The 26,555-nt window shown below is 35.0% G+C and overlaps 3 protein-coding genes across 3 annotated transcripts in view; 2 read left to right on the top strand and 1 right to left on the bottom strand.

Annotated features, from left to right (window-relative positions):
• Positions 1 to 26,555, top strand: part of qin (tudor domain-containing protein qin) — a 264,240-nt gene that overhangs the window by 80,692 nt on the left and 156,993 nt on the right. The window lies entirely within an intron of this gene.
• LOC106646327 (sodium-coupled monocarboxylate transporter 2-like) lies at positions 2,644 to 6,124 on the bottom strand. The gene is made up of 8 exons (XM_089597678.1): positions 5,949 to 6,124; positions 5,002 to 5,347; positions 4,368 to 4,522; positions 4,152 to 4,292; positions 3,953 to 4,061; positions 3,598 to 3,819; positions 3,025 to 3,524; positions 2,644 to 2,924 (listed from the first exon to the last, which is right to left on the bottom strand). Exons 1-8 carry the CDS (start codon positions 6,122 to 6,124, stop codon positions 2,810 to 2,812), a joined length of 1,764 nt encoding a protein of 587 aa, XP_089453804.1. The 3' UTR covers positions 2,644 to 2,809.
• Positions 18,098 to 18,875, top strand: LOC106640922 (uncharacterized). The gene is made up of 2 exons (XM_014355105.2): positions 18,098 to 18,244; positions 18,443 to 18,875. Exons 1-2 carry the CDS (start codon positions 18,170 to 18,172, stop codon positions 18,785 to 18,787), a joined length of 420 nt encoding a protein of 139 aa, XP_014210591.2. The 5' UTR covers positions 18,098 to 18,169; the 3' UTR covers positions 18,788 to 18,875.

The raw sequence follows: 26,555 nt of genomic DNA, 5'->3' as shown, positions 1-26,555 counted from the left end.
CGAGCTGGTTCTAGAGTCTGGGTTTGCGGTGGAGAGTTTACTTGTTGGATTGTATTTCGCTCAAGAGGGTTTATCTCAGGGTTTATGTGTGTGCATGATTATGTGATCGTTGTTCGGTGATGATTTCTACCTCATTAGGGAACGATTTGATGGTTGGGTGCTGCATTGTGGGTATTACGAGAGCAAATTTTTTTTTTTTTTTTTTTAAATATGATTTTTATATCTTCTGGATGAAGCGTGATTATCAAATTAAAGTTAAAACAAAAATATGAAGCATTAAAAAAAAAATTTTTTTTTGAAATGAGAAAGTTTGATAGAATATTTATAATACACATGAAAAACTTTAATCTCAGATTTACTCCAAATTCTTATTAGTTTTTACGAATGTAATTATATTTCCACACTTTTGCCTATTTTTTTTCCATTTAAATTCCTTAAGATGCATCAGATATAAGGGGGTTCATTCATAAAAATGTAAAAATAAAAAAAAATTGAAAATTAAGATTGTTGAAAAGTTTTGCAGTACGCAATAGTAATTAAGCTGTAATAGAATCGTACGTATGTAATTTAATATGTAATCAAGAAACATTTTCTATGAAACAGTAAAATGAGTTTATTCAACTAATACTGTATTTTAAAATTTATGGATATAAAAAAAAATATCTTATACTTTTCTATATTTCTATTTTCTAATTTCTAAAACTTAAACGATAAACATTAAGTTACTAGTTTTTCATAGAGTCCAGTTTGGTATATTGCTGTAATTAAAATTACTGATTTGTAGTAAAAAATGCAGTCCAAAGAAACGTAACGATTGGACAATAGAAACATTGTCCAAAATGTTAAATCGATAAATTTCTCGTACCATTCCATGTCAAAATATTAAAATATGTGCTTATCATTACACAACACTAGACTTACGCAAAATCTGTCAAGCAAAACAAACTAACGAGTCGATAACCAACAATTTTTACTTTAGTATTAATTCCAGAGATAACGTACTTTCAGTCAAGTCTACTTAACACAGCGTATCGAATTCTTGGAGAGCTTTCGATGAGCTCGTTGCTCTCTCTCTCTCTCTCAAAGTGACCATCTAACTCTATCTCTCGTCCCCTTTTATACATTCATTAATTGCAATTTGAGGCAGTTAACAATGCTTAAACAGAGTCCTGGTTTATCCAAATGCCTAATCAACAATTATTGGCTTCAAAAGTTTCTCCTTCCCTTTGCCGGTATGTAAATTAGATGGCAATCGATTATACGGAGCTACCAGCGCACACAGCTTTGGGAACGCGTTGTGCATACGCATACGCAACTCCGAATCTCACGCGTCGATGCTTTGCTTCAAAGTCCGACTTTCTATCCCATCTGTATTCGAAATACTGAAAATTTCTCTCTCTCTGGCAGCGATTATCTCGCCTATCGCGTCATTTGTCAATTGCAAAGTGAAATCTCCTAGTCGATAAGTAAGCCACCACAACGCCGCGCGCAGTCCATGTGTCAATGGCCAAGTCGTTGGGAATATTTATCGCACAAAACGCCAGCTATTTCCTTGGAAATTCGTTGCCATGCTAATTCGCCATTTATACTTGTCTAGCAGCTGTACGTTTGCTTGTTTCTTTTACCTGGAAGTCGAGAGTTATAACGATACAGGTGAAACAATTAATGTAACGATCGATAAATAACCGCACACGAGAGAGACGGCCTTTAATTCAGATGTGTGCGAGAACCATGTAAAGTAAGACAATAGTCGGTGTAGTTTTTTTTTAAATTTATTTTTTATAATTAAAGGGCTGTATCTTGCTGTAAAATCCGAAGGTATGGGTAACACTCTGTATCTTTCGCTCTTTTGTGTGTAGGTTTGACTGACCTTCAAGCCAAGCCTGTATACCGAGAGAGCGACCTTTCTCACGTTTTCTGAGCATAACGCGTTTGTTGAAAAAAAAGACATCACGGTCGATTCGCCTCTGCTTATATTCGCGGTTTTCACGTACACTATACTTACTAGAACATAATGTGGCTAGTGAAAGAGAAAGTTTGGCCGAGGTACAGCCTTACTCTTTTCTTTCCGTGGAGTTGTGTCTTGAGGAGTAATTTTCAAAAGGTAATAATTGGAGTAAAAATAGATTTGATGTGTGAATGTCGCAAGCAAGCAATCCCCCCTCGCCTTCTATCTGGCATTACAGTTACATGTTCTTGTGAGAATGCGAAATTGTCGGCGTCGCACGTACTGTGCATTACATGAGTGAGCTGCGATTTTGTAAGTGAGGTGGTGCATTGTGTTTTCATGTATCCTTGTGTGGTGTTTGTAAAGTCTCGTTCTAATGTCTTGATGTCACAAGTACGATTGAGTAATGAGATGTTTCAACATCATCAAACAACATCGTGAATCCATAAAATAGGAAATTCGTAGAACTGCTGAATGGAGATTGTTAAGGTTACATGTTGAGTGAATTTTAATCGAAAATCGGTGTCGTCGTTTTATTGAGAAAACTAAAAAAGAAAACCCAAGTTGATGAGTATGTTTTAATACAAAAACTAGAACAGCTTCACAAGAACTTTTCAGAACTGCTTCACAAAGAGTAATTTAATTCATCACGTCTTTGTAGTCTCAATGTTTTAATGATATTTGCTTCGTAAATATTATGTCGTCGAATTGAAGCTATTCACGTGGTGAACACTTATTGTCTTAATGATTTTGCGTTACTCGCGCAATAATAAAAATTTAATACTGAACAAATACCATAAGCTTATGCTTTTTCCTCTTAAGAATATAAATCACGTCATTTGGAATCTCTTCTTGGTAATTTTACTCCTTCATCGCAACTTTCGTATCTTCATCATCACACGTTTTTTTATTTTTCTCCTCATTACTATGGAAAACCTGAAGTGGCACTTTCAAGTATTCTTTCTTTGGTAAAACTCTGCAATGACATTGGTTCATATCAATTTAGTTCGTTATTGTGAGATGAAAATTCGTTTCAAATCATTATTAATATTTAGTACAAAGTAATCAAGCCATACCTCTGCATAACCGGTGATATGTAGTCTGGATTAACCTTTGACAAATCCATCTCACCCGTAAAGTAACTTACTATTAGACCAATAATGATGGTTATTGCAGTTCCTATTAACGAGTAATGAAGAATAGAGATATAAAATATGGACCAAGGTTCATCTTCCGGACTCAAAGGTAACGAAGGTGTCATCGTGGCAATATTCAAAGTTTCGTTTGTGGAACATGTGTCCGACGTAGTAGGTAGGGGCTGGTAACGAATTCTGTGGTTCATTACGTGCCACTTGGTACCCCAAACGATCCACATCATGACAATGATGGATACGTAGCCACCTGCCAAGGCGCCCTTTTTTCCGATCCAGGGAAACACCATTCCAGCTAAGAAGAGGCCCAAAAATGGTCCTCCAAATATACCACCGAAGCTGCTCGATATTTCGAATATCGTGCCCATCCTTTCAGCTACAAATACTAGGGCTATTGCTACAATGCCGATCAACACAGTAATGATCTATTTGTAAAAAATGTACTATAGTAAAATGTGCACTGTCTAAATGTTATCAAAGAGTCCACGTGTATCCTACCTTCATGAGAAAAGCGGCCATCTTTTCCCCGTGATACCTATCTGGTAGCCATAGCTTTAAGAAATCGTCGTAAATCATACTTGCAAGCGTGTTTAGGACGGCACTCAAGGTAGCAAGTCCCGAACTGATGAGACCCGCCAAAAAAATTCCCGGCAAACCTGGTATGGTTCCAGCAATATCCATCACGAAGTAAGGCAGCAATTGATCTGAGCGTTCTAGTTTCTGGAAATTGCATCGAACAGTTCTATTACTACTATTATTTGAAAGTTACGTTTAAACAAGCAGTTCTGGCTTGACAAAAAAAAAAAAAAAAAAAAACTAGATAATAAAAAATATTGTAATGATACGTACGTACCCCAGTTTTTATAGGATCACAGCCGTGGTACCTGGTGTACATGGTCAGACCAACAACAATGCACATCATTCTAATTGTAACACTGCCGAGAGTAATGGCCCATAATGCTCTACAAAATTTTTATTGATTAAAATAATCGGATATATTTCTGAAATCAATATGTAATTCCAAATATACATTTATTTAATATATTTATTACTTTCTTGCTTCTTTTTCCTCGTGAATTGTCAGTAATTTTTGCACGTGCTTTTGAGAAACTCCAAGAGATCCCAAGTATAAAGTGATCACTGACGACAACACAGTAAAAAAAGTGGATCTTTCGTAAATACTTGGATTCATGCTAAGAAAAAAAAAAATTACGTATAATTTTACTCTGTACCATTTGCCACGAAAGCTTAATGTAAATTCTCCTCACTTGAAAATAATGATACGTCCACCTTCCTTCGAAGCGTTCCAAATATTCGAGAACCCTCCTACTTTCATTACCCCTATAATTAATATAGAAACGAAACCTACAAAAGTAAATATGAATTGGAATGTGTCCGTCCATACCACAGCTTTTACTCCGCCCTTGAAAAAATATTAGTTACATTTCAGATATGATTGTTGTATATTTTGTGCGGGTCTTAGTTCTATACAATATTTATTTACGAGTCTACACTTATCTACAGAGATTTGTTATCTTAACCGAAGATAATAGTTTTAGTGCTCTTTGAGGAAGAGTGAGAATCGATTTGAAAATAACGTTGTCGGGAGACGAATTAAGATATGGACGTCAAAATAAACGTAATATCACTTTAAGTTATCTTGTATCTTTTTTCTTCTCTCATTCTGTCTGCACTATTTTTTATTTTAAAATTGTACTAGATAATACATTTTCATACTTGGTTATTGACAATTGGGGTGGTGAATAAAGTGAATAAAACTGTGTTGATCGTGTCGAAAAAAATTCTTTTAAATCAATGATTCAAAAAGGTTTTTCCCAAATTTAAATGTAAGATATATGGCTCGAATGGAGGAAAAAGAAAAAAATGAGCTGCAATACTTACCAGACTCGTGTAAAAAATACAGATTGTACAGATAACCAGGGTCAGCAGGTGTAATTCTATGCCGGTAAGCTGTGAGAAAGCAATAGCCGGTGCATAAATAATGATCGAGCAGTAGATTATCAGTACGACAACGTATGTGACGGAGCATAATTTTCGCACGGCTTTGGAAAAGCGCAGCTCCAAATATTCAGTGACAGTGAGTAGCTGCAGCTTGAAGAAAACCGGTAGTACGAGATGGGTCGCCAGGAAGCTGGCTATTATTGCTCCGATTATTTCTGTGACGTACTGAGATCCGTAAAGGTAGATCTCGGTTGTGAAGCCCAAGTATGTTATTCCGGATAAAAAGCTGAAGAAAAGAAGCCAAGGATATCGTTGTGATTAATTTACTTTTTTGTTTTTATCCTAAACTACATGAAATTTTATGATTACTTGAATTGAAATTTAATGGATCATGACATGGACTTCCACGGTCATGAACATGCATTATTTTTAAAAATTTCAGATTATGCTAGCAAAAAAACTCTCTTTGTACCAACTGATAGTCTATTAGCATTGAATTAATGTACAGTTGGACATATATATTTTTGATAGTGGCGCGGAATTACTGTCAAGAAGATATTGTAATTGCCTGTATTTAACCCCAACTGAGTTTTTAATACTTTTATTTGCATAGTGCAATTTTCTTTGCACCATATTCCGAAAATTTTTTAACATATATTCATAATTTTGCTTAATTTTGATCCTTCAGATTAGAAAAATATATCAAACAAAGAAAGTAAGATGAAAAAGGTTGTTAAACAGTTTCGACATCCTAACCATCAGTATTTAATTTCATGTCATCATATTCATGTATTCAATATATGATTCTTTCACAACGAAGACATTTTCCCTTCTAGTTTCAAAATACATACTGTCAACTTTATAAAATGCAGTAAAAATCACATTACCTCGACAGCCCACTGATGGCGACGGGAAGGTATGACATAGTTTTCCCAGCGTAAATATATTCGTGCACCGTGTCTTGTTTACTGAAGAATCCAAAGTAAATCCCAATGATAATGCTGACACCGAGTAAACTCGAAAATACGGTGTAATCTATCCAACCGAATGTCAACTCCTCCATTTCTATGAACTTCCGTACGCACTTTTTACTCAATGAAAACTGTACTTGCGTTAATTGTCCACCCGATGAATTGTCAGTGCTGCCGAGTCAATTGGAACTCCGATGAGACGTATAGTGTGTACACAAGAACGAAAAGATAAAATTATTTATCAATAAGCTATATGTATTGACACATTGTGTTGCAATAAATGGGTATCCGATCATTATCGTTCGCGACTATGATATTTATATCTACGCGAATTGACAAATTTCACGTTTCTCGATCGTTGTGAGAGAAAAAAAGAATTTCTTTTGTATGTTGAAACAATGTCACCAATTTCGTTCTAGAGTACGATGTGTCTTGTCTGGGCGAGGATATACACTTTACTGTCGACACATGCTTATTTTCGTCTGTAGCATTGAATTTTTTTGTTCTGTCACTTCAAAGCTTGAGTGTTAACGTGAATTGATAAATATTTAATTGTATCTTTTAACTGGAAATAAAAAAAAGCCAATGTTGGTGCATAAATTTTTTTTTTTTCTTTTCTTATCATGTTCGTCGTAATCAGAGCTGTCGATAACTGATGAACTTATTTATCATAGGTTTGTTATAAAACTCATACATTTATTTATTATTTTTCAGTTTTCGTAGTTATGCGTTCAATCGTTACTTTCGAGGTTACTTTCTTTATTAACTTAATATTAAAGTAATGTAAGCTTGTATTGTATTGTAAAAATTATTATCCAGAAGCAACTCTTACATGCACCAGATTAATAAATGATTTAAAAACCAAATTATAATACAAATTCAAACCCGTGTAATTTGAAATATCTAAGTTTAAAGTTTTGGTACAAAGAAAGAAACACTTGTTCATGTTTAAACACGAATGCCACTGAAATAATATCAATGAGTGCCGAAAATTCTCGCATTGTGCTACCGTAAAACATCCTAAAATAAAATTGACGCCACTACTTCGGTATGCATTGAGTATCAGCTAAAAGGTGTGGAAAGCTATGGCCTATTTAGGCAAGAAGCGTCGTTTCTCTACCACCCTCCTGACATCTCAAGTCAGTCAAAGGCGTTGTCAATCGTTAACCATACGCTTTCCCTCCATCTCTTCCCACGTAAGTCTGTACGGGCTAAAGAGCCAAGTGAAGGAACATCATATAGGTAAAGAGAGAGAGAGAGAGCAAAAGAGGTTAGGTTCTGAATCTCATAAGCATCGATCGTAGGGGCCAAAAGCCCACCTGCATGTGCACGCGTTCCTCGAGATCAAAGACACTGCGATGTTAATGCACCGGTACAGCGCACAAGCTATTGATACGATTCGATTAACGCTGGCTCCATGCACTACCGTCCTTGGTATCGTCGTCGTTGTCTTCATCTTGAGTCCTGTGGGTGCACTTACGTCCAGCAACCCTTTGGCCTCTGTTCCTGTAAGACCCCTTGCTTGATTTTGATAATATATCTTTTTAGACCTCCGTGGGTGGCTGCTTTCTAGCTTGAAGGTATATCACGTTAAGGTTAACATCTTGACCATAAAGTTTTGTAGGTAGATAATCCTTGCACATATGCATGAATAAACGTAATATGGTTAATACTAAAAATATTGAAGTATAGATGAAGTATCCACTTCTTTTTCTTGGAGCAAAACTAGATAGCAGGTTAGTTGCGTCTTATATAGTTTGGTACACGTTTGAGCGATTGATCGAACACCTATGTATGGGTACACGTACTATAATAATTCATCAGCCCGACGAATTTAATTTAACGCTTTATATCCTTTAACATATTCTTAGTCGAGTGAATTGATATTTTCACAAACTGTGGACTGACTGTGATTTTGGAGTTTTTCTGTAGGAATTTAGAAAATCAGTGTACCAACTGTGGCTATTGACTTACAGGTTTTAAAATATTTACGAGCCATTTGTATCAGTTAAAAAACATAATAAGTTGTAGGCCCGTAAAATGATTATGCGTTGTCTTTAAAAGCTTAAGCAATGTGATAAATTTGGCTGATCTAAATACTATATTTAGCGATACTCCTTTACAACAGAAATAAAGTTTTGTCTTTTCAAAAAATTAACACATGAGCTTAGCACTTTTGAAAAGAGGAATCAAAAGATATTACTCTGGGTACCTTCGATTTTTACTTTTGTCGCGTTATAGTGTCGATGGTTCATTAAACCTAGTACACAGTGGTCTGAGTTGAAAAATTTTTTAAGTAAGTTTATTGCATAATTTCGTTGGTTCAAAAATTGTACTTTCTTAGATGGATATGATATCTTTTTTTTTTAGTTATTTATTAGTTGAGACTCTCTATACACGTCAAAGTACACGACATTTGATGTAGAGGAGCTGAGTTTTTCTATTATTAGCTCTTAGTATTTGTTTATTACGATAAGATCTTTATCGAGATAAATCACTTTCGGTGAGAACGTAATAAAAAGTCATTGCCTAAAAGTTTACCCAGTGGTAAGTGATAAATTCAACAACAACCTATAAAATTTTATTTGGTTCCTCAACATAATTTACTGTTCATTGTACACATTGTTCAAAGTAAAGTTTTAATGTTAAATACAGTACAATTATTTCGAAATATTTTGTGACACTTATCGAAAAAGAAATTAAAAAAAACTTTTCACATAAATTTAATCGGTTAAACAAAAAAATTTTTACCAACTTAAACAGTAAACGATCCTTACGAAGACTCTCTATTCAATTGATCATTGAATTAATACGATTTTTAAACTTACTACTGTTTAACTAAAGTTTCTAGATAAAATACTGTGAATAAACTTGAAAATATTCTCTGAAACGTCTTGGTTTTTGTACATGTATTATGAAAAGTTTTAGAACTTGATATTTAATTTAAAAAAATTATAACCATGGGAACATAAAAATAAGAAATTGTGCAATAACTGTATTTTTTAATACGTCATCATATGTTAATAACTTGTTGATGTCTACACACAATTTTGCATCGAGTTATTGTGTAGAAAACTTTTTTTGTAATCCAATCTCATAAAAATACGTCGTGCTCCACAGCAGACAATCCTTTTTTTAAATACATTTATCATAGACCGATAACTTACCTGTTCACATTTTGATGAGTATCTTTTGATAATGGTCGATTATATCAATATTTTTTAAGTAATAATCTTCCAAATTGCTCGAGATTTCTTGCGTCAGTTTTCGATTACCGTGGTACACCGTAGTCATTTTTTTTTTTTTTTTTTTTTTTCTCTGAAAATAAAGACAGAAAACTAAAGCTTGTCACAAGAGTATGTGTTTCGGTTTTTGCATTTTTCCTTTGTCGGTCGTAAAATCATCACAACAAAAAATGCTGGAAAAATGCATGATGATCTAGTTAAATACCTGTCAATTTCGCCTCATTAGTACTCAATCTGACTAGGCACGAATCTCCTTAATTAGGAATCTCAAAAAGCTCAAGTACAACGAAAGTGATCCGCATCTGATTTTCCCATTTCCCAATATATCCTCGCACTGGCGAGAGTGTACGAGCACGAGATCTCGATTGCGTATGTGTACTCGATAATACCTGAACCCTACGACTACGGCGTTATAAGCGGAACGCGGATCCCTTTGAAAGAGTCGTCGAGCTGCAACCAGAGCATGAGTTGCATGAAATCCAGCAGCGTAAACCGAGAGGCAAAAAAGAAAAAAAAAAAAAGAAAAAATCATCGCGTACGTATGGTCGTAGAAAAGGTGTTCAGCAAACTCGAGACCCACGTCGCCGAGGAGTAATTCTAGTTGGCGCGCTGTGTGGGTACAACGACCAACTTCGCGAGACAATAATTTCATTCGTCGCAGAGGGTAACACGACACTCGTCCCCGGCGTCGCCGTTGAGCTTCAACTTTTCTGTACGCCAGCAGAAGAAATAGGGAGACGGTGAGCTATTGAGTTTGAAGCTCTCGTCGTCGTTCGAGCGTGAAACGAGAACCCGCTGTTAAGCGGCTGAAATGCTTTTCCGTCCCGACTTTGTTGATTTTTTTTGTTTTGTTTTGTTTTTGTTTTTTTTTTGTTTTTTTTTTTTTGCGCTAGTTGGCGAATTCTTCGTAGACTGAGATTTATTTTCTTACGATCAAGAGCAATTGAGATATACAATTGTTGGTTTGGTAATTTATTTTTTTTTCTCTAACAAATTACAAAACTTTTTTTTTTTTTTTTTGTATGCAGTAATTTCGGAAAAATTTTAACTTTAATACTTTTTGCTGTGGCTTCATTGTCATATTTTTTTAAGTATTAAAACAAACTTTACTTTTTTCCACAAAAATACGGTTATTTATTTTCTTTTTGAATATGTCGTCAAACGTCAATAATCTGTCGATAATATGGATACTTATCACATTAGGAACCTATAAGTTGTTTCACAGAGTATCTATATTATCAACGTTTCATTGATTTATTTCATCAATTTTTTCCTTAATCAGAGAAAAAATTTCTGTACATTCACGGTAAAACATACACCTATAGGAGTTACAATTTTACGATTATGAAAAAATTACCCAGAAATTACTGTAAAATTTACTATTCATTAAAAAATTTTATGAAAAAAGTTAACGTTTCACCTAAAGCGATGGGAAAGTTTATTACAACTTTTTTAAATGATAGAATTGGTAATATTTATTCCTTCATATTAACTAACCACGTATCATTTACGACTGCACTCGACGAAATTTTCGATTAATCTACAGATATGCAACTATAATCGGATGCCTCGTTCATTATTATTGCCAGCATGAATATTAATTATTCAAATGACTGCAGTTGCGTGCTTATTTAGCTTGTAAAACGTTATTGCGTCCACAGCCAAGGTATGGACGCAATATCGATGCACATTAAGGCCCACCCCAAGGGAATCGCTTTGATCTTTAGAAACGCGCCATTCGCAAAAAAAAAGTACCTACGTGAAATCGAAAATTTTCGCTTTGATATTTTACGGTGCGTCGAAACGAGCCGATTGTGAGTGTAATTAATCCGCTCTGCGTCTCTTTGTACCGCGAAATTGTCATTATTAATGCAAAACACGGTAATAAGCCGATTACGGAGAAATTTAAAAACGTATATACAAAAAACATGGCTGCACTTTTGTGGAAAATTTTTTAGTATGGCCTCTAGTGACTAAACAAAAAGGGCTGAGTTTGCGTGATGTGTATTTATCATTTTAAATATGATCTAAATTATAATTTTATTTTTTATCGGTATAATTTATATTAAACTTTGAACAATACCATTTTTTGTGCTCAGCTCTGTTGACTTTGAGATAACTAGAACTATTTTCTTGGAAAAATTTGTAGTGATAACAAGTATCAGAATATCAGATGTTTTACTGTTAAAAGGAGCGCTGCTAAAAGTGTAACTAAGTTTCCATACTTCCTTAAATAATTCAAACATAGTTAAGTTGAATTTCGTGTCTTCCTTCATTTCTATATAAGAACCGGAAATTAGCATTGAAAAAGGTTTTGTCAATGAAAAAAAATATTAGCACTAGGAATGTAAACTTGAAAAAACGAAATATCAATTGTTTAATACTAGTGTATCTTCAATTACAGATTTTATTGCAACATAATTTTTCTCTGTGGTACTGTTTTCTCTCAGAAATCGAATGGATACTGAAAATAAAAAAAAGACCTAAAACAGTGAAAATATCAACTATTCATGTCAAACACAAAAAATTTGTAACTAACAGCCAAATTTCATGTACAACTTTTAGATCTTCGACCAAAATAAGTTTTGGAAGATAATAAATTTTTTAAATATCCTAACAATGGTTGAAATGAAAACAATTTTTTTTTCATCTACTATAGTAATTTTTTATATACTGGCTTATGCAATATTTATATGACGAATACAAAACTTGTCTACAAATGTCCAAAAAAACTACCTTTTTTAGTGTAGAATATTAATTAAAAGTGTTATAACTACTCCTGCCGCTCTGGTCACAAATACAGCAATCCTGCCTTATTTTTAGACGCAAGCTTACTTTGTTTCACAAAATCAACCGTTTTTTATCCAACCAATTCAGTCAATTTTTTTACTTGTTTTTTACAATTAAGTTGAAAAATACTTAATTTGCTTTGATTCTTAAAAAATTAATTAAAATTAAAATTTTCATTACCCAAACTCAAAGTCAACTAATCCAAGTGCTTTCTCAAGCACTGGCTATTCAAATATCCTTCTTTTCGCGTCTGCACGCCCGAACTTTCGGAGATTTCCAAAGTTATTCGAGCCCGGCTTTCTCGAGTGTCAAGACTTGTTTTCGAAATTGTCACACTAATTTCCCACACTGCATTATACGCTGGGAAAGCGCGCAGAGCTTCGAAACACTTTTGGGCGCGAATTTCTAAACACATACAAGAAGAGGAAGGGGTAGAGACACGTGGCGCGTCGGCGTCGACAAAATTTACCTGAGCTTGTTTTTGCGCGTCGCTCAAACTTGGACGCGAGTTGGTTTTGCACTTAACAAGCTTTTCGTTGTTTTGTACGTAATCCCTCGCCAAATTTTTTCTGACGCGCTCAATCAACTTCTCGTTTTAAGGAAGTTTGGGAGTAATAATAAAATGCAGAGATCATAATAATATTAAGTTTTTCAAATAGTCTAGGATACGTATAATTTCTATGAATTTTTTCAATATTTTTTCTAGATCATTTTTAAAAGAATTATGGAAATGAAAATTGTGATTAACATAGGCTCTTATAGGACGTAACCTCAATTTTGACATTTACAAGTTCAAAAATTTTTTTAAAACGAAAAGATATTGAAAAAAATCTACCTTCGAATTAATTATTGTTTAATAATTCAGTAAGAAAAATTTTGAGATATGTTATAGTGCATTTTAAACAATGCCAACGTCAAACGTAAGTAAAATATTGATATTGTTGGGTGCAAGAGGGGGTGCGTGGTAACGGGGACTCCCTCTTCCTCGTCCCTTTTAATGATCCTCCAGAACCTCCTTAAGTGTTAAAGTGAAATCGTTGAATTGGATATCTAATTTTGAAATTTTTTTTTAACAATTTTGTGAAATCTGATCTTCACGAAAAAAATAGATAACCCTTCGTATGATTCGATAAAAAAATACAAAATTCCCGATTTTAAAATATCCTACGATCAATCATTGTGGGGTAAAAACGACACTTTTATAGTTGTTATCCCCGATACTCCACAAAATAAAAATAAAAAATCGCGTGCATCGGTGCACCGATTTTTTTCTCAAACTCATATGCTCGCGTTTAACATCCAAATAAATCTCAGGCGTGTATTTACTAAAAACCTTGTACGAGCTGTTGCGCAAAAACAAAATCGGCTTAGCGCCATAAATCCAGTGCTCGTTTTCACTTCAAGTATTCGTGCCCGAGAAACCCGAATAGAATCGTTATAGATTAGTATGTATACCTGCAACAGTGGAAGAAAGGAAAGCAAACGTATATCTTACAATCAAAAACGCGAGTCGAAAGAGCAATGGAGCTGCCACGCGACGCCCCCCGAAACAACCCACCGCAGCGGTCGACCGCCGCTGCACGTGCCCTCAAACAATTACTACTCATTTTCACGCAATTCTCCCTCCCGGCGGAGTAGTGTGAGTGTGTTTGTATTTTGGAGGGGTGAAATCCTTCGTTATAACCCAGTGCACCGTGATGTTGACTGCACCACTGCATCATGCGGTATAGTAGCGGTGGTGTGGTGGTTCGGTTGTACTTTTCCGTGATGAAATGGTGTATTTTGTGTGGTCGATACATTTTACCGATAAAAAAATATAATCTCATGCAACGTGCAAGACTGTATTTTTTTCGTGCCATAAAATGACTTTTGTTTTTTTGGACATTGCAATGAATGTAAAAAAATTAGATGCTACGAAAATGTACGTTTTTGAAGTTTTAGGTAAAGTTTAATAAGAAGAACTACGTGTTTATGTCAAATAAAAAAATTGTAGATTACATTCTCTAAGTATCCGTACGAGTAATATGGATGGCCCATGCAAAATATGCGCTATGAAATACAAACTGTAATTTTTTATTATTACAGATCGTACACAAATTTTCGTTGTACTATAAAAAAAAGTTTCAGCTAATAAATAATAACTGCGTGTGAAATAAAAATGAAATCAATAATGGGGCGCGCGAAAAACCAGCTCATTGAATAATTTCACGTATAGATCGCATTGCTCGCGCTCGAACGAACAAACAGCTTTCAAGTTTCAGCGAGAGATTTAAGAACAAACGCATCGATGATGATGCGCCGGGACCAAAGTCGCTTTTTGCTCTGTATGTACGTTGCTATGCGAGTTGCTATGGGAATTTGTTACTGCGAGGAGTTCGAGGTTTAGGAGAAGAGGGAGGGGGGGGGGAGAGAAAAAGTGAAAAGTATGAGGAGAGAAGAGGGCGAAAAATCGTAAAAGGAAAAAGGTATTTTCACGAGGCTGCGGTTATAGCCTTATGCAGATTTTAACGCAGTTCGAGGGAGGTTATTGCATTCGTTTTTATGATTATTGATTTTAGTTTTTTTTTTTTTTGTTTTTTTTTCAATACTTTATCTGATGCTTATACCGACAGGTGAATACTATATTTACCCGCATGAATGTAAACATAGAAGGTGGTAATATATTTTTATAAAAAGATGTCCAAGTTGCTCGTTCGGCTTTACAGATAATTTTGCCGCTACTTTAATAGTTAAAGTACATAAGTAAGTCGGCTTATAGGTGGTTCTGTCGAGGCCGATAAACGGATTGGTTTGGGTTGAAAAAGGAAGGGCTCAAGGCGCTGCACTTTGCTTTGAGGATGTACGTTGGAGATCCGGATTCGCTCTCTTATAAAAGTATATATATTTTTGTGTATTTTTAATTTTTTTTTTTTTTCTCCCACAAAGCTGATACTGACAACGTAAAAAATTTTGTACGGTGAATTGTTGAATAAAAAATTTTAAAACCAAGCAAAATCGAAAAGTTATTAAGAACTTTTTTTACGTAAGTAATGAACTTTCATATACACATTATTTAAAGTTTCTTTTCTCGTAACGATTATAGTTAATGCAACACCGATGTGAAAGGCTATTTGTGGGTAAAACTTTTTCTTTGAAAATATTGCAAAAAAACGCTCATAAAATAAGAAACAATCTAATAGGTCACGCATTAACTGCACATCATTTAAGGTAAGAACTTGAAAAAAAAACCTTTGAATATCGTTCTTCAATCAGTAATGTTGCGGATGAAAATAATGTTCGGAAACGCTAGAGCTAGTCCCCAAATAGTCCTTTAATCACGAGCCTCCCATTACAAAACAATCACAACCTTATTATGCTGATTTCGAGCAGCGTTGCGGAAAGTCAGGTATATGTACTTGTAACATATACCCCATGCGGACGACAAAAGCTCCCGGATTCAAAAAAGAGGTCGGGAGGAGGAGAGTTAACGCAAAACGCGTTCCCCGTCATGTGCATCAGATCCAATGAGGTATTGTTGAAGCGGTTCTCAACTCGATCGTTACTTCGCTTTGCCTTTCTCTCCCCTCCTTCCCTTTCTTTTTTTTTCATGTCTCGTAATTTTTGTTAAAGAATCAAACTTTCGTACGAGGGTCTTTGATTTCTTTATTAGCGCATCGTATTTTATTGGAGCTGCTAATACAAACATTATTGTAAGATTATGAACTGATGTAGAAAATAGGGAAAATAACGGAAGTAGTCCACACTTTTTACCCATTTTTACCTGTCATTTAACATGGATTGGACAGTAACCAGATACTCGCTCATTATATTTCGATGAAATATTTTTTTGTGAGAGACTAAACAGTCGAAATTCGAGAGTTGAATGTTTTGAAATATTAGTTTAAAATTTTTTATTTTTTCATCATTAAAATTGTCGGAAAATTATTATTTTCAATCTCACTGGCAAAATAAAATTTTGTACTTGATGATCAATTCTTGGATTGTCATTGTTATGAAATTAAACTAAAATTTTTCAAAAAAAAATAGTGCAACGTCATTTTGCTTAATCACTTTTAAGATTTTATAAACGTAGTCTAATAGAACTACGAAGAAAAAATTGTACAAAAAATAAATGGAGAATTCTAAGTTTATAACACTTTTGTTGGTTAAAATCCTAATCCTGATGTTAACAAATAGAAAAGGAAAAAAGGAGCGTTTCAAAAGAAGGTGGATTATCCTAAACAAAACAAACCAATACAAATATCTCTGAGAATGGTTTTTAAGAAAAAAAGGGCAGCTACCTGACGTGCAAGGTGTGATAATCAGTACAATTTGTGGAAAAAAAAACTGAAAGTATACAGTTGAGATAAAAATTGTAATAAAAAGTATACAGGGCTCTGCTCTACAAAAATTATGCTACAGCAGCATTCAAATAAGAGCAGGTAATACTTTTGACAAGTTTTAAAAATACACAAAACAGTTGGTCGTATGTTTGCCTTTGGGAAGAACTAAGGGGAATAATATATAAAAAGCCGACAAAGTGAGTAGTTAATGGAGGAATGGAAAAGTAGGAGATTGAGTGATACCAAAACTTATAAGACAAGAAATCAAGGAAGGTAAAATAAATAATAGCAAAAAAAAATGTCATAAAGGGTAGAGAGATGAATACATGAATTTTCGCTACGGTACGTCAAAAATGACTAAAATCTGGAGCAAAAATTGTGCTAACCATCAGTGTCTCAATACTGTCGCAGTTAGTTTTCACATGTAACAATCTTTTCCTTCTTATAAACAGTGCCATTTATCACTTCGTGTGTGTGCATTGAATATTTGTGTGCAATTCGAACGAATGTCACATAATATGTCTCGTTTGAAGTAATAATAGTGTATTGACGATACTTGAAACTAAAAACTCTACAAAAATACATTACGTGCAGTTCATAAAAGTACAGTTGACGTACTGATATATATATGTAAACGTGCGCGTGAACGCGAATGGCTTTCAATGTGATACTAGAAAAATTTTCCTTTTAATGTAACTTTCTTACGATATAAGTTAAGTAACTCTACATTTCGAAATTCGCAACTTTTCTGAAATAAAAACAGAACGCTCCTATTCAATGAGACGTATATGGCAAAAGCGCGCGTATCTCGAGCGGGATATACACTCTTACGCATCAGGGTGAGGAGCGCGCGAGTAAATTGCGAAATGACGAACTAAAATTTTTTACCATTAAAAAAAAAAAAAAAAAAAAAATTCATGACTCCCATTCGTATGGAAATATTGTTTGCCGTCGTTTAGTTTCACGTTGCTCCCCGCACTATTGTGTTTGAGATTAAGATCATCGCTGTACACCCTGTATATTTTCCCACGTCAATCAAATCGAAAAGCCGAATAAGAAAAGCGCCCATTCTCCCGTCGTTTCCGCATATTAGCACTGAAAAGAAAAAAACGAGTCATGAAAAAAAAAGTGACTCGCTCTGCTTTCTTTCGCGATAAAACCGAGCACTCTCGCGCACACTTAGGCGCGTCAATACCAAGTGCGCAACGCTAGCGATCGCGTAATTACCGTCGCGACGCGCGCGAGCGTAGGGAAAACGCACGCACAAGAGCCGGTGCATTATACGCGTGAATTCTAAAAACGGATGAGGCAACTGTGGCTCCCCTTCCCCTTGCCGTGAAACCGTGCAATTAACGAGTTCGCGACCATAAAGTGTTATTGTATGGGGTATTAATTAAAGCCGAATGAGGACTTGAAGTGTCAAGGGTAGCCGTTGTTTGTCGCATGAATAAAAACGATGGGACGCACGGGAGCTCGAGAGAAAGTGACACTGCGTGTTCACGTTTTGTAACTCAAATTGCAGCTGTTAATTGAGATTCTGATAAATTCACATGCGAGCGAGTTGTGGTTTTGATTCGCTGCGAGAGAAGAAAAAAGTTGCATGCGTAAATCGATATCTTTGTAAAAATATGAGAGAGTTCGACAGTTCACGTAAATAAAGCATGTACAGTTATCTGATGTTTTGCTTGTCGGACACACGATTACGGAATTGAAAAAAGTTTTAATGTACATAAAGTCGCTCCAGATCCATTAGTGTCTTCTTGTTTCGCGCAAAGCAGACATGACGAGAACGTGGTTGGTGCTTTGTTCTTTATTCGTCGTTTCGTTAGTGCTTGTAACTTTGGATTGCGCTGAGGTAACTAAAAATTCGAGATGCTTGTACATAGTAACAAAAAACTCCTAGTCTTTCAAAATTTTGAAAGTCATATAAAGCTACGAAAAAATTTTTAATGCTTACTTACAGTCTTTCAAAAACTTGAGGTTTTCTTTTTTTTTTATTGAAAGTAATTTTTAAAAGGTGTAGCAAAAAAAAACTTTTTTTTTCTGTGCTTAGATACCAGTAAATAAAAGATTGAATGCAAAAAGTAGATTTTTCATCGCTAAATTAGCAGGCAGTTTCGAGAGAAAGAGACGGTCTATGAATGAAAATGACTACGAGATGCCGTTAAAGTACAGTCAACCGATAGGTGGCCTAAATGACGTGTACGAAAATCCGCAAATCTCTCGCTCGGGTGGTCCTGGATTCGGAAGCGCGGGAGGATTACAGAACCAATTTGTGGATCGTGGACAACAGTGGACGAGGGTCGACAATGGGGATGGTAATAATCACAATCGAGCGGCGAACCGTCCGATGAACCAAATGGTGTTGTGCTTCGTGTGTACGCCAATGGAATCGTAGATATTTTTTCGCGCTAGTGCAAGGTTATTGTGTTATATGAAGTTGTATAAAAATGGTAGTTGAGAATAAATTATTAATCATTAAGAAATATGTAACGTCTTTAAAAGTTGAATGTGATATTATAGCTGTTGAATAAATGTAGACTGTTAAGAAAATAGTTTTTTATAGACAATTACACTGGAAAAAAAAAATGTGTGCTAGAATGGTAATCTGGTACTGTTTGGTCGTTTAGTAACTTTTTATTACTGTAGTAATTTTTATTTTTTTCTATAAATAAATTTGATATGATACTCGAAAAATTATTTAAAATAAAAGACTAACAAAAAAAATTTTAAAACGACTAACTTGAAACTGTTGTAGTATTTGTTTATTCAAAAACTCACAAAAATTACAAACAATTAAATACAACCCTCACACGACGTATTTTTAAAAAATTAATTTTCCGAGTTTACCAAATTTTCATCTCAATATGAAAAAACTAACCTCCAAAAAAATCTATCAAAAGTAGCAGTGTAAGTCATTAAAAAGAAAAATTTCACTAAGATTCCACAATTATAGTATGCAACATGGTTACTTCGACTATTGAAATTTTCCACGGAATGAATAACACTTTCTTAGGTAGACGTAATCCTATCAGCATCGCATTTCAGCAAATAATTTCAATTCAAAACTTTCGAGGCTCTCAATATTAAAAAAAACCTCAATATCGATAAAGAATTCAAACACCACCCAAGTATCTCCAGTGCATGGTAAATTAATTTTTCCTGCATTCCCCTCAATATATACTCTTCCAATCTCATGGACCCTACCATCTCCTCTTCCTCCTTCTTCCCATGGCCATTGAATATAAAACATCAGTTCGCTGCAGCAGTGGACCCTTCTCTTTTTGAAAATAGATTCACCATTCCAGCCCGTACGCGTGCCCCAATGTTTTTTAAATGTCAAATTTTTCCCTCCACACACAGCTCGCCCCTATAACTCACTTCACGGTAGCAATGCGTTGTTTTCGAGTTGTACATCGCGTCTACGGAAGCTGATTCGGACCACCGAGAGAAAAAGAGAGAGAGAGAGAAGCTGCGAAATTGACGGCCCGTCCGTCCGTCATTTGTTGGATTACTCTCCTCTTGTTTCAAGCTTGCTTGATATTCCGGGCGCGCCCCACGCTTTTTATTTTTTCACATCCGCTCGGCTTTTTGCGAAATTTTCGCGCCACTCCCCCCTCCTGTTGTTTTATTTTATTTTTTCATAGCTACGGATTTGCCTGCCCAGAAAAATAAAGTCCGATTTCAAACTCTGTGTTTTGGTGTACGCGTGCGATGTTTGTTTTTGTGGAACGATTTTTTGCCCCCCCCCCCTCCTCACGAAGTAATATTGACCGTCAAGATCATGTCGCGTGGAAATTTACGCTTTGGAAAAACTAAACGGGCGATAAAAATATTTCGCGTCAGCTCTGCCGTAAATCCGTTGCCTTCCTTTCGAAGAATATGATCTTTCTCATCGATACTTCGATCGCGGACTCGGAAAAAAAAGAGCTTTGACAAACAAAACGATGGGTTGTGGGGGGGGGAGGGATGCTTTTTTTTTAAAGAGTCATAAAAACCATTATTCCACTCGAGGCGGCTGGAATCGTAAAGCCGCGAAAGGAAAACTTGCATGTTATAAAATTTACCTCGCTGCTGATGCTCCGTTACGTTTGGAAGCTTTTCTCGCGGGCAATCTCTCTTCGGGTGCGATCGTAAAAAAAAGAGATAGCAGTTAAAGGGAGCATGGTGGTCGCTTGACTGTGTTTTTCATGCACGCTTTCGTTGCGTCACTTTTGTTTTCCGTCATTTTTTTGCATGGGGTTGTACGATGAACTTTATTTTGAAAAATTGTTTACGAAGTTGATGATTTTTACTTTCTACCGTATAGGAAAAAATTATTTAGTTACTTATCTAATGATTTTTATGCTAATTTGGCGTGCCGTTTTCGAGGTATTCAGCTTTTAATTTACATGTTTTAACACTACATCTCATTAGCAAGTAATTCAAAAACACCTGTTTTTGTTGATAACTTTAAACATTTTCTTACGATCGTTTGTTCAAGTAGATTGAAAAACACTGAGTGTCATGAACTACCTTAGACTTTTACTAAACTCAAAAACCCTAATTTTTACAATTGGAATATTATAACTATTATAGGTTAAAAAGTTGGTTTTCTGAAGCGCAATATTTTCTTAATTAGTTGCCATATTATAAGGTTTTTTAAACAAATCTCAGCTTGAATGAATCTAATATTACAATACCTGCATTCCTCTCCATGTGATTTAGTTTCATTCAATTTCTAAAAATGTATAAAACACGTCATAAAAATTTGATCTCATTTGGTGAATCCATACAGAATATGCTCTAAATTAATTTTCAAGGGCACATTTTGATGCTTTTAGAAACATCAGAATTGCATAAATCTCAAAAATTTTTTGTCTTACAATACCTAACTTCAAACAATCATTTGAAATCTTAACGTTGAACTTACCTTCAAAAACGAAAGTAGTCCGATATGAACAAAACGTTTTGGTCCAACCACACACTCATGTAACTGTATCCAGAGATCTCATCAAAATTACAGTCCTCGCAGCAGCGTGAACGTTGTTTCGCAAAAAAAAAAACACGATCGATCGATTGTCCTCGGGGTTGTTTTCAGAGAGCAAATTGTCTTTGCTCCGTTTACTCGCTTCGACAATGTTACCTTACCTAGCATAAATTATCGAAAAACGAATGTGGTGAAAACCAACTTGTAGCGGGAAAAACAAACAAAACTAATAATTCACCTTAACTAGACAATGCGATTCTCGGTGTTGTTACGCAACAACGACTATATCGACAAACACGGTGTAAACGCACAGGTACACGAAAAGGAAGGGAATAGACACACACGCGCGCACTCGATCCATGTAAAACGTCCATAGGTCTCTCTGATCTAAATTTCATCGGCGATGGATTGCAAACCCTCGCGAATCCATCTACGCTCGCATCTACGTGTGTGTATGTCCCCGCGCAGCTCCAAGATTTACCGTGTGGTTGTTCTAATTTAATTGGTCCTGCAATGGCGAAATGTTCGTTTTTTAAACGCCAGGGCTAGAGTGAAGGGGAGAACTGACCAACGGAGAAAACCGATTTATGACACCCATAGGGACACACACATGAGGTTAGAGATTGTAGCCATTGGTTCATTGACTGCGCGGGGACTTATGATAATGCATGTGCTTTTCTTGTTAACAGATTTCAGTTGGGAGCTTTTGTTTTCTTCTTGTATGGACAAAAAAAAAGTATTTTCTCTTTTGTATTTTAAGCAAATACCCTTTGTGTACTTGTGAAAAAGGATTTACCGTTAATTAGTTTTGAGTGAAACCATATTTACGATTATTATACTGAAAGAAGAAAATAATAGAAATTGTAGAGAAATTCCCGCAAAAACTACCATTCCGTTCAGTAAATCGAATGCAAGGTCGCAAAAAAGGAAAAAGTTATTACTTTTAACTGTAAAAATGATTGTTTAAACAGTTAACATTATGGTTCAAAAAGTAAAGATTATGGTTAGAACAGTGAAAATTTCCATGCGGGAAAGTAAAATTTATCAACCGATCTTTTGAAAGTTTACTGTTCCAGCATGGTAATTTTTTTCTGTTCTAACCATAATTCTAACTTCGATTCTAACTATTTAAACTACAATTTTTAATGTTGAAACAATAATTATTACGGTTGAAAATAATTATTTTTTCCTTTTCTGCCAGCTTGCATCCGATTTACTGGGTGGAATGGTAATTTTTGCTGGAATTTCTCTATAATTTTTACTATTTTTTTCTCTCAATATACAATTGTTTTATTAAAATAAAGAAACCGGGTACAAGCTGAGTTAGTTTTGGTTTTTATTTACGAGTTCTTAACTTTAAAATAATAAATTATGTTGTTATATGCGTATTCCAATTGTAGCTTGGTGACCCAAGAGGCATCTAAAATGAAATATTTTATAAGATGTCGCTCAAAAAAATCGGAGCCTATTTTTTCTAAAACCAATGACAAAATAAATTCACATTAACAGGTATAGTGCATATAACTGCATAGACGGTACATCAAAAAAGTTGAAAAAAAAAAAATATTATGAACTTTTTTTACTCAAGATAATAATCTTATCAGTCATTACTCTTTTAAAAGTGTGATATTGTGTGTCAAGTACCGTAAAAAAATATTATCGTAAATTATTCATTAAATAAAAATCTTAATTTAACTTTCCGGTATCCTTGATTTCAGCGTAAAAGTATTGACATGATTTTCGTACACATTTTACAATACATTGTTTAACATGATAACGCATGTTGTAAATAAAAAATTACAACACTATTTTTCACTGTATACGATTTCTTGTTTCTTTCCCTTTTAAAATTTATTTTATTTTGATCAAACAATCACTGTTGTCACTTTGTATAATCCATGAATTTCCAAATCCAAAGGTTTTAAGGATATACTGCACGTTTATGTAATCCATACAAAATCAATTGCATCAATCGATAGTCTATATAATATTATACAAATATACGTGGTGAATCACGAAATTTCTCGAAAAGTTGCGTCAACTATTACCCTCTCGGTGCACGTATACACATCGTACACATTCTAATGGCGCACTTCTCACCTCCGATCGTGATCCCCGCATTAGACGAGCTCGCGGTATCTCCGGTACATCTGATCGCAAGCTTGATTTTATTGCACTGTGTATACGTCGCATCGTGGGAAACTCGATGAAATTACAAGCCAACGACCTTGAGCTGTTTTTTGTATGTGTGTACAATCTAAGACAATATAACTACTATTGCCGCTGAGAGTGATAGGTTGGGATGATGTCTGGAAGTAGGATTGACAAACATTCATTCATCCTTAAAAGAAGCTCAGCTGCTCGCTTTATGTTTTCTCTCCTGATGCAAAAAATTTGTGAGCCTTAGTGCTGAAATAGTTATAAAATGGAACAAAACTAGTGTTCGCTACGATATTTATTACGCTTGTATACACAGAACATTTTGAAGTATATGAGCAGTTGTTTAAGACTGTCGATAGAATAACAGTTTAAGGTGCTATTTGCTGAACACTTGTCCACTTATATGGCGTAAATTACATTTTTGCACTTTTATATTTTACTTTTTTGAAAGATATAACCAATAAAACTACATTTTATCGATAAGGTAGGTTTCTGTTTTGTGAATCGCGTAGTATATCTTGTTAGGAAATAAAGTACACCCAACTATAGTTGATTTAATGGCTCCTAAAATTTTTGTAAAAGCTACTCAAGGTCTTAAGGATATCCTAGGAAAAATATTTTATACTTATTTCTATACATTTGTCTGATACCGTATACTCAATTTGAATCGTACATTGGCGCAAATAGATCATACTCGTACTTCAAACATCAAAGAAATTAAAAAATAGCAATTTTGTAATTTATTACAAAACTATAAGTCATACAATTTTCGTTTTAATAACATTTATATTTTATAAATATATCAATTATTTGAAGTCAAAAAATTTTAAAACATACATCCTGGTCGAAAGGTAAATAATTAGCGTAAGAGCTCTTGTTGAAATTGCAACCTAGTCCTTTCATACCCAAATAAGGATAAGGAAACTTTTTTTTTTTTCACAGCGAAAATATTATCTAAAGGATATTCAGACAAATTGCACATATTTTTTAAACTTGTAAACGTCTTTCATTTTAGCCGGCTAAGAAACTATTCCAATGCGTGTTTTGGGTGCAGGCTCATACAACGCGAGTTAAAGGGGCTTACACTAAGAATTTAGAGAACGAAATTATTACCGTTTGGTGTACATGTTAGTAAAAAATGAAAGCTCATACATCGAGTAATTTTGATCAAATTTATTATGCTCATACTCGAGTCATCACGATATTTTGCTGACAAAAAATATCAACTGCTCAAACGTGTCTCAGCTCTACAGTTTTTACTAGAAAAAATTTTCCGATACATCTATCCTCGTCTATAATATCTCTAAAAACACCACATTTCGTTTCAAAGTTCGTAACATATTTCTCTGTACTTTCAGTCGCGAAACAAATCATGTTTTGCCTCAAACGACGTGAGAAAGCAAAAATCACAACGTCGCGTCATGACGTTGCATAAAATTGAATACCAAATCGTGCCGCGCGTTCCCCAAAAAATGTTAAATATGCGATTTTTTCAGTCCCTTTTCCCCCCTGCTCCCTCGAGCTTGTTACGTGTCACGAGTTTCAAGGAAAGGACGTTGCACCGCAGGTTAGGTGCAAGAGAAACGAGCGAGACACGAGCGAAATCTGAAATTGTAAACGACACGCGATCTAGATTCGGCTCCGGCTCCGTATTCTACTCGTAAGGTTACGCCCGCGCTCAAAGCGGCAAATGATTCGGACACTATTTTCCCTTTTATTGCCATTGTTTCCTCCTTTGTCCGCTTAAACGTGAATTTTTCGAAGAACGCGTCGAAAAAATCGTACCCTCGTCGTTTCTTCTCCTTCTGCAGGTAATTATTTCATCGAGCACCCAAGGCAAGCTCCGTAGCCTGCAGATGGATGCGAAACGTCATCAAAGCGCCAACTCGCGCGCCCCTCATTAATTTAGTCGCGAGAGAGAGAAGAGGTTTGCGATAACAAGAAATTCCCTTTCGAGCGGAAACGTGTCGAAAAAGGATGGGCGAGTCTCGTCTCTTCCACCATAAAATTGAGCTCACAAAGTTGTTGTTGTCCCCGTCGAAGTGACAACGCAACAGGGTATGAAAAATGTTGCGCGTCGCTGCCAATTAAAAGTTTATTTTAAGCTGCTGAGAATTGGCAAGGTGAGCTAACAGTTTAGTGTACATTATGGGTGGATCGTTGAACTTTTTTTTTTTTACCATCTCTTTTAAAGAAATATCGAATACTTTCTAGATTGTATGAGGATATTTTTTGCTCGCACTTGTCTGAAACTTTATAATGGCTGCTAGTTATGATAAATTACATATGTTGATGATGATTTTTTCTTGCGATGGTTGTGAGAAAATTTTATATAATTTTGCTAAAATTTTATATCTTTGTCTTCTTGTTTAACTAAAGATAATTGTACTGTACAAATTAATCAATCATCAATTGTCAGTGCATTAAATTTACAAAAATAAGTTTTTAACAGCAATACTTAGTGCTCATTTTTATGAAATTGTCGCCAACTCTTGTGTCGTAATTTACCTTCCAGCCAGTAGCTATGTAAAAAAACGCTAGTATTCTTCGAACGCCCGCAACTTCTTTTCTTAGCTCTCGATTGTTCCTAACTCACCAGTTTACTCGTTCGTTCTCCTTTTCTTTTCACTCATTTTTTCAGCCAATTTGAAGAAATGGTTTGCAAAACAAACGAGCATAAGTACCATTATGTGGTCGCGATTGTCTGGGAAACGTATCTTGTCTGGCTATTGTCCACTTTTTTGCTCATTCACTTTCTAAAGACAGGGGGCACTCGTTGTGTTACCACAGTATTTTTTTAATACTCCCTGATGCGTAATTGTCGGACGAGTGACTTTTGTAACTTTTGCGTGAGAACTCGAAAGTTAACTGCCAACCATAGAGTAACAACGAGTGGCGATTGAACATTAATTTCAACCTTTTTTGCAATAGTCAAATATTTCATGATTCGATTGTGTGAACTGAATACTGTGTAGATTTGAGTTTCCACAAAATATACTGTTTAATCTATAAATCACGTTGCAAAATCAGACTTGAA

Source organism: Copidosoma floridanum, unplaced genomic scaffold (genome assembly GCF_036245765.1).
Source record: "Copidosoma floridanum isolate Cflo_tuat_1 unplaced genomic scaffold, Cflo_Japanese_pri ptg000035l, whole genome shotgun sequence".
NCBI lineage: Eukaryota > Metazoa > Arthropoda > Insecta > Hymenoptera > Encyrtidae > Copidosoma > Copidosoma floridanum.
The sequence above is the reverse complement of the archived record's forward strand: the minus strand, read 5'-3'. Positions and strand labels throughout refer to the sequence as shown.